The sequence below is a fragment of the Condylura cristata genome, unplaced genomic scaffold (assembly GCF_000260355.1).
Source record: "Condylura cristata isolate star-nosed mole 26May11 unplaced genomic scaffold, ConCri1.0 scaffold00020, whole genome shotgun sequence".
Classification (NCBI taxonomy): domain Eukaryota; kingdom Metazoa; phylum Chordata; class Mammalia; order Eulipotyphla; family Talpidae; genus Condylura; species Condylura cristata.
The window spans coordinates 4,058,954-4,069,818 of record NW_004567121.1 but is presented as its reverse complement, the minus strand read 5'-3'; the positions used below and the strand labels follow the sequence as shown (position 1 = coordinate 4,069,818).

Genomic DNA, 10,865 nt, shown 5'->3' with positions numbered 1-10,865 from the left:
AGGCAGATCGATGAAGTACACTGCTGAGGGGAGCAGTGGGCGGGTCAGGAGAGGTCTGCCACACCATGTGGTCACCTCTGGGGCAGGCAGGTATTGAACTCATGTGCAAGTGGCCTTAGCTTCTTAGTGCTGTGCTTCAACCCACTGCACCACCAGGGAGGGCCCCTATACCTTTACTTTTATGTTTTTTTTTTTAAAATAAATATTTGTAAGAAATAATTTCATCAGCTGTCTGACCAAAGCTAAGTGATATTTATACCATCAATTTAATCAGAACTAGATCTTGAGGCAGGTATCTGGAAGGCATGTAGGATAGGTAAAAACCCATCTGTCATTCAAAAACATTATTTACAATGCAAAGTGAAACAACATTGTGTTTTTCATCAAACATTTTAGGAAATACAATTTCTTACAACAAACATTTGTAGTCTTTAGGTGCATGTCAACAATCCACAAATCTATTATAACAAACTTTTCAACTTAAAGAAAAGCTCTTTATCTCTTGTAATAAACAGATTTAGAAGTCACTTCAAAATGACAAAATTAAAAATAAGAATAGATTTAAATTTTATGATCATAAATTTTATCTCCAACTTTATTAGATAGAAAATAAATATCACAGCAGCATGTTATGAAACAACTATTTTAAGTTAATGTTAACTTTCTTTCTTATCCTTCTAAAACAAGTTAATTGTTATTTCACATGTTCACTGTCCCAGAAGTAGAGTCAGTAGTGTTTTAAAATTTCTTTTAAAGTTCCTGCTAGTGGCAATTTTATTTCTTTTTCTTTTTTTGTAAAGATTTATTTATTTATGCATACAGAACTGGGGTACAGGCTAGAGATGCAGGGACAGTAAGAGGAGTCACCAGAGACAGAGTGGGGATCAGAACAGGCAGATGTACTGAAATACACTGCTGAGGGGAGCAGTGAGTGAGACAGGAGAGGTCTGCTGCACCATATGGGTCAGATCCCTGGCTGAGGATCTAGGTCATGCTGCAGTGGCTGCGGAAAGCTTCACAGTGCTGTGCTTTAACTTGTTGCACCACCAGGGAAGGCATGGCAATTTTATTTGTGATCAAGATTTCAGGAATGTTTTTGAGACCTATAATGATTTTCATAATGCTTTGCATATCCTTTAGAATTAAGCACTGTATTACAAATTTTTAAAGATGAGAGTAGAGTAGGAAGGGGAGAATCTTCCGTTTTTGTCTTATGGATTTGCTTTTTCTCTATATTGTTATATCAGTTCAAGAAACATTTTCTCACAGATTTCATGCAGGTCATCCTTCTGCCCTCCCAGGTACTTCTAAGGGCTTGTACTCTTTAACTCACTCTATGAATCCTCACCTGCACCCTCGCCTGTACCATGGCTGCTATGGTGACATCCTGACCATGGAAACCCCTGGGGCCTCCTGTGATATAACAAGGTTGATTAATTGTGGTAAGTGGAAAACAAAGCAAGCATTTGCCTTCCCAGATACTTTCTTAGGAAGTAGCTTAACTCTGAAAAGGTATAATCATTAATTACTGTAGCAGTGACATTAAAATTTAAAAACAGAAAGCAGAATCTTGACCAACCTAACTGCTGCTTTTCATTTAGTGTTCTACATTCTTTTAAAATTTGTTTGTTTCTACATATTGGAATGATAGGTTAAATAAAATATTAAATTGTCGCTTTTGTATCTGTTTGTAATGTATATAATTTATGCTATGACATGAGCATTTTAAGCAAATCTCTTCCTTTTCGTTCTTCCTCTCTTATTCCCAAGTCTCCTTTATGATGGAATCACAGTAGTAGAGTGTCAGAGCTGAGATCAGCACTAGGGCCATGTCTGACCTGTCTCTCAATTTATGGATTAGAAAATCAAGTCTCAGCATCGAGAAGCTTCCAAGGGTCTGAATCTAGGGAGTTGCAGAGCCAGACTCAGACTTAGGTTGGGTGACTTCTAGTCTCCAAGCCTCCCCAATACACAAGTTTGGCAGAAAAGAGAAGAAAGAGGAAGGAGGCAGATGTGGTGCCTGACAGGGTTTATTTCTGGTTTAGATAATCAGAGACCAAAAGAAAGTCATAGTATGGTCAACGTAAGTTGTGAGCATGGATTAGAGGTTATGAAAAATGTGATAATTTTTGAAAAATAATGTTGTTGTTTTTTTTCTGAAGAAGGGGAAACAGAATTTTTTCTATTGACTCAGGGATCCGTGGTTCTGAAATGTTTGCTGAGATGGATTTGAGGGCCATAAAGCCTTACCAAACTCTGATCAAAGAAGTTGGGCTGAGGTATTGTGTGGACCCAGCTCTCATTGCAGCCATCATCTCCAGAGAAAGCCATGGTGGAACTGTCCTGAAAGATGGCTGGGACCACAGGGGACATAAGTTTGGCTTGATGCAGGTACTTAGTTAGAAGATTTCCATCATTCCCATTTCATCCTTGCAGAGCGCGACCAAATTAAAAATCCATATTCACTACTTACAGGCTTCAATACATCTACCCAGCCTAGTACTGGGATATCTGTAATATACTTCTACATTTCATTCAAGATTTATCAGCTATTGTTTATTTTCCCAAAAAGTTTTTCAGAGTTTCATAACTACAATTTGCAATAAATAATATACAATGTACTTAAATTAAGAACATTTTATAAGATGAACAATTATAGGCATCCTGTTCTCATGCATGTGGATCAAAACTGTAATTAAGTCCTACTTGAACCTACTTGTTCTTTTGGCAAATTGGTAAAAAGGAATGCAAACTTTGTGGCTATTTCCTTCAAGACCTACTTTAAATTGCCTGCAGAAATTAAGACTTTTAGACTTCCTAGTTAGAAATAAATTTTTATTTTTGTTTGTAAATGTCTTAGACTCTGGATGTTAATTGTTTTGAAGCAATTTTAAAATTTATGTACATAGGTATGTGCATATATATGACGTGTATAAATAATATAAGATATTAAAGTGTTTAACTAAACCCATGCTGCATCTACTTCTCCCAAATCATACTTTCTGACTCTTTTTCTGTCAAAGAAATTACTACAGAATTGACTTTGTGAGCATAAAGATCCTGACACCAGAGTCTGAACTTGAACACAAGGAAGAAGAGTAGGGAACAGCAGAAAAAATGTATTGCTTCATCCACATGCTAATGTTTCTGAATTTTCTAGCTTGATAAACAAATTTACAAACCTGTTGGTGCCTGGGACAGCAAAGAACACCTTTTGCAGGCTGTTGGGATTCTCACAGACAGAATTAAGATGATCCAGAAAAAATTCCCCACGTGGACTGTGGCTCAACACCTCAAAGGTAGGCCATATTTGTAAAATGTTGTTAAAATGAGTGGTGAGGCCAGATGTGCCTGGGCCTCCTGGGACCACTCAACTTGGCAGAGTTATTGAGGGATGGTCAATAGTTTGAGCTTGTGCTCGCTGAGCTGCTTTGAGTGGTATTCCTTTCTCTACTTCTGTTTTCCCATCTGCCAGATGTTGGGGTTCCAATTCAATCTCTTACTGGCTATTGATCCATTGAATGAGGCCTTGCGAATTAATAGTTTAAAAGAATATTGTTTGCCTTTCTTGGATAGATTTTCTTCTAGATGCAAGAAGCTGAATTGTTTGAACATCTTTTTTTTTCCCCCTTTCTCAGCATTCTCAGGAACATGAGGGCTTTAGTAACATGATATGTTTAAGTAGAGAACACTGCCTGTTTTTTTAGGCTCTCTGGTTCCTTCTCTCTCCACATCCAATCAGACCAATTGTTACTAGGTCAACCTTCTACAGACCCTCCTATACTTTTTTTTTAACACCTTACAGGGCCTTAATTTAGAACAGTTTCTACTTTCTAGCTCAAAGTTCTTAAAGCAGGGATCCACAACAGAGGTCTTTTCCTCTAGACATTAGAGCAGAGCACATTTATGTTCAACACAATTTAACTACTGAAATAAAATCCTAGAGTACAAAATATGTATACTTGTGCACATTACACACATACCCCCAAGGAGAAATGACTATGTCTTGGATACGTATGTGAACCTTGCATTCAGTGTCATACCCACTCTGGAACATAGCAGGTGCTTAAAAACACTGATTGGACGAATGAGTGAGTGAATAAAAGTGAATTAATGAATGACTGATAAACGGTTATAAGTCTTCTCAGACTGAAAATGTGTTTTTGTTGAGTCTGGCTCCATAAAAAGGAAATCTGACTTTTGCAATAAGTAAAACAAAAGTGTTTAAAAAAGAGAAGAGAGGGAAAGCAATTTGGTATTTCCTCAGTGGTTGTTGGGATAGCAATTCCTTTCAGGGGGGATATCCAGGGAAAGAGAATCTGCGGCTGGCAGCTTTAGATTTGCTCAGAGAACTGACATCCTAGGAATGTTCATATCTTACTTGTGCTGAAAATTAATATTTCAACTTGAACCACTGTGTTTTATTTCAGGTGGTCTCTCGGCCTATAAGTCAGGAGCTGATGCAATTGTCACCCCCATGGACATAGACAATGACTTGGTCAATGATCTTCTTGCCAGAGCTAAATTCTATAAAAGACATAGCTTCTAGATTCTGTGGGTGGGCCAAGTCAGTAGGTGCTCAAATGGCCCCTTTTGGAGGGTTTGATATGTATGTATTATATCCAACCCTGGCAAAAGAATGGTTTTATTCTGACAGGAAATCCACTCCTTAATTTTAAATGCAAGTTACTATAAGCAAAAGAAAATCCACAGTTCACAATATGATTCCATGAGATGTGCATAGAAATATGCATAGCTATTTTGTAGACATTATTAACAGCATGGTGAGTGAAATCTGTAAGTTCTTCGAGGCCTCATTTTAGCCCGTGATTTAAGACCTTCCTATTCCCTGTCTTAACAGAATTGCTAGTAAGTAGAGATCCTAAACTGAACCTTTGTCCTTTCCCACTGAGTTTGAATGTGAGAAATGCCTGATTCTTAAGCCAGCCAATTCATGGGAAAATGAAAAAGTTAGGGATGGAATTTTAGCTGATCTTTCTGTAGTGATCAAGTACACCAACTTCCTACACCAACTTCCCATCTTCTTCCTCTTGTTTGATGAAAATACAGAGACTGAGTTATTTTCTTACATTTTCAGTAGATTCTAACAGACACTCTTTCAAAGGGTCCACTCTCCACAAAACATAGCTGAAGGTAAGACTGTATGACCTGGTTTAGTACTGGTTCTTTGGTTGCCAGCAAAAATAACTAATTCTGGAAAATTTAAGCAATAATAGGAAATCACTAGAGGATTACTATCAGATTTACAAAACCAAGGAGATGGTCAAGAATATGAAGACAAACTAGTTTCTGAGTAGCAGGAACCAGACCACCCTCTTTATAGCATCCCCACTGCAAATGAATTAGTACTCACTACATAAATTTCAAAGACATTTCTCCAATCTTTCCTCACTCTGTTTCAGGTTCATAGTTCTAGGAGGGAGACTCATACACTTAAGTCATATACATATCTAGCTCTTGACTACTTTTGTTGCCCAGACTACCCACAAGGGAGAAGAGATAATTATCTAGAAGAAAGCAGAGTAATTTGACTTTTAGCTTCAACTCAGCAGAAGAATCAAATAATATGGAGTGTAAAACTTTCAAAGTCTCTGCCAACACAGACACTTCTGGGTCTTTAGTTCCCTTTGGAGATTTTGGGAATGTTTCTACCTATCACTTCTCTCTCATTGAGAAAGAATCAGAGTCATATGTACCTATCTCTAAGTCCCCTTGGAAGAAACCAGAGAAACATTCTTTCACCAGTGACTTCCCAACCCCCTGCAGACTTGACTCAAGCAGAACTGGAACCCCTGCTTTTAACTGGGCAGAGCAAATGGCCAATCAGCTGCTGTGGTAGTCCCTGCAGCATACAAGCCAGCACATTTTATGAGTGGTTGAGGGCCATGCTGCACCAGTTACTAGATGTTTTGGTTATCATCCTTGCAGTTGTGCTCGAAAGTGCTTTCTCCTGGCCTTTTCCTCAGCATCTCTACTAAAGCAAAAGCATACATCTAGATGAGGAATTTCCAAGAATTTGAAAAACAAGTAGTATAAACTGGTTTACACTCTGAATCCACTCCTTTGTTATTTTCTTTATGACTGGCATACCAAGAGATTTTCTGTAGAATTCATGCTTAAGATACCTTAGTTTGGTCCCCAAGGAGACCCTGAGATAAGAACTTAAATGCAGGTAGTTTGAGAGGTACAGGGAATTCCAGTATGAAGTGACTTGGTGAAACAGGGAAAGTGATGAGTCAAGCTGTCTACCGCTACAGTCACTGGAGCTCAACCCTACAAGCAAATATCAAGGAATGGCGCAAAACACAGATTTCCTATTTTTCTACCCAAAAGATGATTTTTAAGAGGAATTGCCTGTTGAGAGAGGAGGATACGTTACTTCTTTGTTAGTGTGGTCATGCAAGTAGGTTACACATTTTTCCAAGAGGGTTTAGGCACAGAAATGCAGGAATTGGCAGGAGGAAATCTAAAAATCCTTTAAGTGTCTAGAAGTATCTGCTTCACAAAGATTAGTTATACCTAGATGTTAGGAATATCCTTCCAGCATTGCTTGCTTTCTCCATGACCTAGTAACATAGTAAGGACCTGGAAGTAGTACATAAGCCTCATTAAACCTCATGAACTCCTTGCCAAGCTTCTCCATAATCTGCTAGAATTACTAATTAGATATAATAAAACCATCTGAGTTTACTGTTCAAGTTAATTCGAGTGTATTGAGAACAATTTAAAAATGTCAGACTCAAATGTGGCTACATTTAATATTCTTTCAGTTATTCTCAATCTTTACATTGTGTGTGTGTGTGTGCCCCTTCAGGAATAATAAATTGCTCTAAATTTATATCCTACAATCTAAAATATCATTCCTTTTTAGTGTCTGAAAATCTAAATACTCACTGAAGGTGAAGAAATATTATAGTTTTTCTTCTTTCTTTTTTACATTTTAAAAGGGAGGTTACTAGGAAAGGGAGAAAGAGATTCACCTGCATAGGTGCAAAACACACACTACAGAAGTGTGTGGCAGGTGAGCAGAGAGCTGCCTATTTTATAATAGTTCTCAAAACAGAAAATTAAGTATTATCTTATTTTTCTTACTGGACATTTTCATGATTATAATTCTCAGCCTTTTTCTTCAAAGGACATTGAGAGTTCAGAATATACCAGTCACCTGCACAACACCTGCTTGAGTTTGCCTCTGACTTGTTGGTATCTGGGGGCAATTTCCACATTGCTCAGGACTGCATTTTCCCAACTGCAAGATGAGAAGTTGGGCCAGATTGCCTCTGTAGATCACTCTACACTCTAACATGATTCTAGAAGAGTGGGGTAGTCCTCATAAATAGATATACTTGTGTCATTACTCAGAACAGGGGACTTTTGTGGGAGGGTAACCTGAGGATTACCCTCAGGTAATGAGCATCTGGGACAATAAAATTGAAAAAATAAATCAGAAGAAACCTCATAGTCCAAGCCACAGGTCTTCACCAACAATTCTCATCTATGAATGATAACCCATCTTCCTGGCTTATTGAGCTATGCTTCTCATATTATATGGGATTGAATGCTTTAATTTTCTATCATGAAACCTCCTTTCACTCCATGAGTTTTACATTATTGGTGTTCTGCTAAGCCTATCTTAATTACCTATCAATGCTCAGGTAGGTAACATGGTTTGGCCAGGACAATGATGCTTTAAAAGTATGGGCTGATAAACAGATGGCCAACAGGCACTTGAAACAATGCTCATCATTACTTCTCACAGGGAAATGTAAATCAAAACCACAATGGGGTACTACTTCCTCCTTGTGATAATGGTCCTCATCAAGAAACCAGAAACAAATGTTGGAAAGGGCATAGAGAAAAGGGAAATCTTTGGAATGTATACTGGTCCAGCCCCTGTAAAACAAACAAACAAACAAAAAAACAGTATAAAGGTTTCTCAAAATGTTAAAAATAGATCCACCTTAAGATCCAGCAATTCCACTGCTAGTTATATAGATGAAAGATACAAAAACACTAATATAAAGGGATAAAATCACTCCTACATTTATTGCAGCACTATTTACAATAGTCAAGTTATGGAAACAACCTAAGTGTCCAAGAGCAGATGAATAGATTAAAAATATGTGGTATATATTCTGATGGAATACTGCTCAGCTATTAATAGGAGATTTTTTACAATATGGATGGAATTAGGTTAGATGAAATAAAATAGGGGAAAGACAAATATTAGCTAATTTAGACAAATCAGATTGGTAATTAGAAAGCAGATACTATTTTTGGTATAAAATTTATGGATACAATGAAACCTAGCCCATATCTATACTTACAGATACTAAAGCACAAAGCAGCAGGTCTAGCTATGTCCAGTGTTTAAGGACTTGACTGAATCTCTGATGTCTAGCAAAACAGACTATAAGCTCCTGAAGGGAGAGGCCATGTTTTAATGAGTTTGGGATTTCTCCAACACCTAACACAGTATTCACTTTAAGAATTCATTCACAGAATTTGTTAAATTCAGTTAAATGAGAAAATGTTATTAAAAAACAGCTGTTGATTGCTATGATGACCTCTGATCCTAGATGTTCAAACAGGGTCATTCTTATCCATGCTGCAGTGTAACTACTAGGGAGGGAAGGGAAAGAATTAAACCTAATAATAGCAATGAAACCGAGATGGTAAGGAAGAATCACATCATAACTAGTCAGTGAAAATGACTACTATTTAAAATATGTTTTAATGAAAACACCTTTTTCACATATTTAAATTAAAATGAGTTGCAGCTTTTAATCTCAAACTGCTGTGGCATTAGGGCTTGACTGCCTTGTGGCCCAGAGGATTTAGTTGCCAGCCCACGACTAACTCCCCAGTGCTCTTGAGGCAGGTGTTAGCCATGTCCTCCTCTGCTGGAAGTCCTTGCGGCAACTTCAGGGGCTTGATTCTGCAACATAAAAAATGAGTTTAGAATTATGCCAGATAACAAATTTTTAAAAACTGCTGAAATAACAAACAACAAACCTTATTAAATGTTTAACTACTTTCAGTTTTGCATTCACTGAAGGGATATTCTTATGAACTTGAGGAGTATGTGCCTATAAACAAAGGAAACAATGTGATAAGTAGTTTCGAAAGCAGATGGCCCCATGTTTCAATAAAATATTAAGCTGGTTAAATCAAACATTCTTAGAATTAAACTAAATAATATGTTTAAACAAAAGAAGCACTAAAGTACACCTTAAATTTCAAAAGTGTTAAATTTAAAACAAACTGATAACAAAACTAAAGATTACTAAAATGGCTGCATACTTTTTGTAATCCAAGCATCTTTATTATATCTTTTTCCCAATATGGACGTCTTTTTGTACTTTTTATCCTGGTAACAATATGGAGTTTATGAGGATTTTGTGGATCCCCACCATATTTTTCATGGTCTTCAGGTGAAGGCTGAAACACCTACAAATGAAGAATTAGAAATGGTAAAATCTCAAGTTATAGTTTCTATATACTTCCTTTTCTCCCTCAAAAACAACTATAAAGTAATCTCATCACTAATTTTTCTATAATCTTCATCCATAAATTGAATTATTTCTACCAGTTTGATCATCAGTTAATGGACTCTAAGACTTTTATACTCTTTTAAGAAAAATATCACACAGGCACGTACTTTTTGTTTTGTATTTTTAAGAGCAAAGCAGGAACAGATGATGCTAACACATTCACAGGCCAAGAGAATGTATTATCCCATGTGAACTGGGTACTGACCTGCATCCATCTACCTCATTCAAGTGGTGGAACAAACATAACAAATATAAGTTATTATAACCAGGAAAATTCTAAAAAGCACATACAAACTACCTATGAAAGTATAAAAAGACAAGGAAGGATGAGAAACAACTCCATAGAGCTGACATTTGAACGGTTTCTCTAATACTCTAGTTTCTCTAGATTCTAGGACACTATCCCATTGAAAAACATCCTAAGCACCTAAGATGTACCAAAAAAAAAAAAAAAAAAAAGGATATTGCAACACTATTTGTAATAATGAAAACCTCAAATACCATCCATGTTCCTGAAAAGAACTAAATAAATTATGTTGTACACAGTCTAAATAAAACTAGTAATAATAAAACTATGTAAAGTATGATACAACTAAGTAAATATTAGCCTACCTTATATAATATAAACAAATAATATAAACAATATAAAACAAACAAGGTTTACTATATTGACAGGTACTAATATTGACAGGTGGCCATAATATATTCTTAATCAGAACAAAAACAAAAACAATTTCCCACATCATTATGTGCAGTAGAACCTTGCATTTGTTTCATGTGGACTGATGTATTCTATGAATAGATTCTAAGACTCATATATATGTAAAAACCTTTCAAAGACAGTAGATCAACTATTACACTTCTTGGGAACCGGACTGAGGGGTCTGGAAAAGCAACAACAACAACAACAAAGCCACATAGATGGAACATGAGGACAAAAACCTACAGATTTATTGGGACAATGGCAGTACAAAAATAAAATAATATGAAAAAAGCATATGCAAAAATAAATAGACTCATGAAAAAACTACTTCAAAGAACAATGGCATTAATTACATATATGTATTACAATTCCTGGTAACTACCTATATCCACAAAGAATTTAACATGAAAGTTTTCCATATTCAAATATAGGTATTTTATTTTATTTATTTATTTTTTTAATTATTACAAAAGTTTATTTTTACATCATTTTGCACATTTTTTTTTCCATCTCGATTGTAATCCCCGCGGGTTTCCCATCACCAAATCACCCGTGTGCCACCACCATAGTCCCATGCATTCCCCCAC

The 10,865-nt window shown here is 36.4% G+C and overlaps 2 protein-coding genes across 3 annotated transcripts in view; one reads left to right on the top strand and one right to left on the bottom strand.

Moving 5' to 3' along the window:
- Nucleotides 1–4,549, top strand: part of LYG2 (lysozyme G-like 2) — an 8,291-nt gene extending 3,742 nt beyond the window's left edge. The window contains exons 2-5 of the mRNA XM_004686159.1: nucleotides 1,302–1,442; nucleotides 2,195–2,391; nucleotides 3,161–3,299; nucleotides 4,431–4,549. Of these exons, the coding sequence (XP_004686216.1) occupies nucleotides 1,302–1,442; nucleotides 2,195–2,391; nucleotides 3,161–3,299; nucleotides 4,431–4,549 (596 nt within the window). The remainder of the gene's footprint in view (nucleotides 1–1,301; nucleotides 1,443–2,194; nucleotides 2,392–3,160; nucleotides 3,300–4,430) is intronic.
- A 3,627-nt stretch (nucleotides 4,550–8,176) lies between these two features.
- Nucleotides 8,177–10,865, bottom strand: part of MRPL30 (mitochondrial ribosomal protein L30) — an 8,942-nt gene continuing 6,253 nt past the window's right edge. For both annotated transcript variants that reach the window (XM_012727487.1, XM_004686010.2), the window contains exons 3-5: nucleotides 9,325–9,471; nucleotides 9,037–9,110; nucleotides 8,177–8,959 (exon numbers count right to left, since the gene is read on the bottom strand). In XM_012727487.1, coding sequence (XP_012582941.1) covers nucleotides 8,827–8,959; nucleotides 9,037–9,110; nucleotides 9,325–9,471 — 354 coding nt within the window. In that variant the 3' untranslated portion in view covers nucleotides 8,177–8,826. The remainder of the gene's footprint in view (nucleotides 8,960–9,036; nucleotides 9,111–9,324; nucleotides 9,472–10,865) is intronic.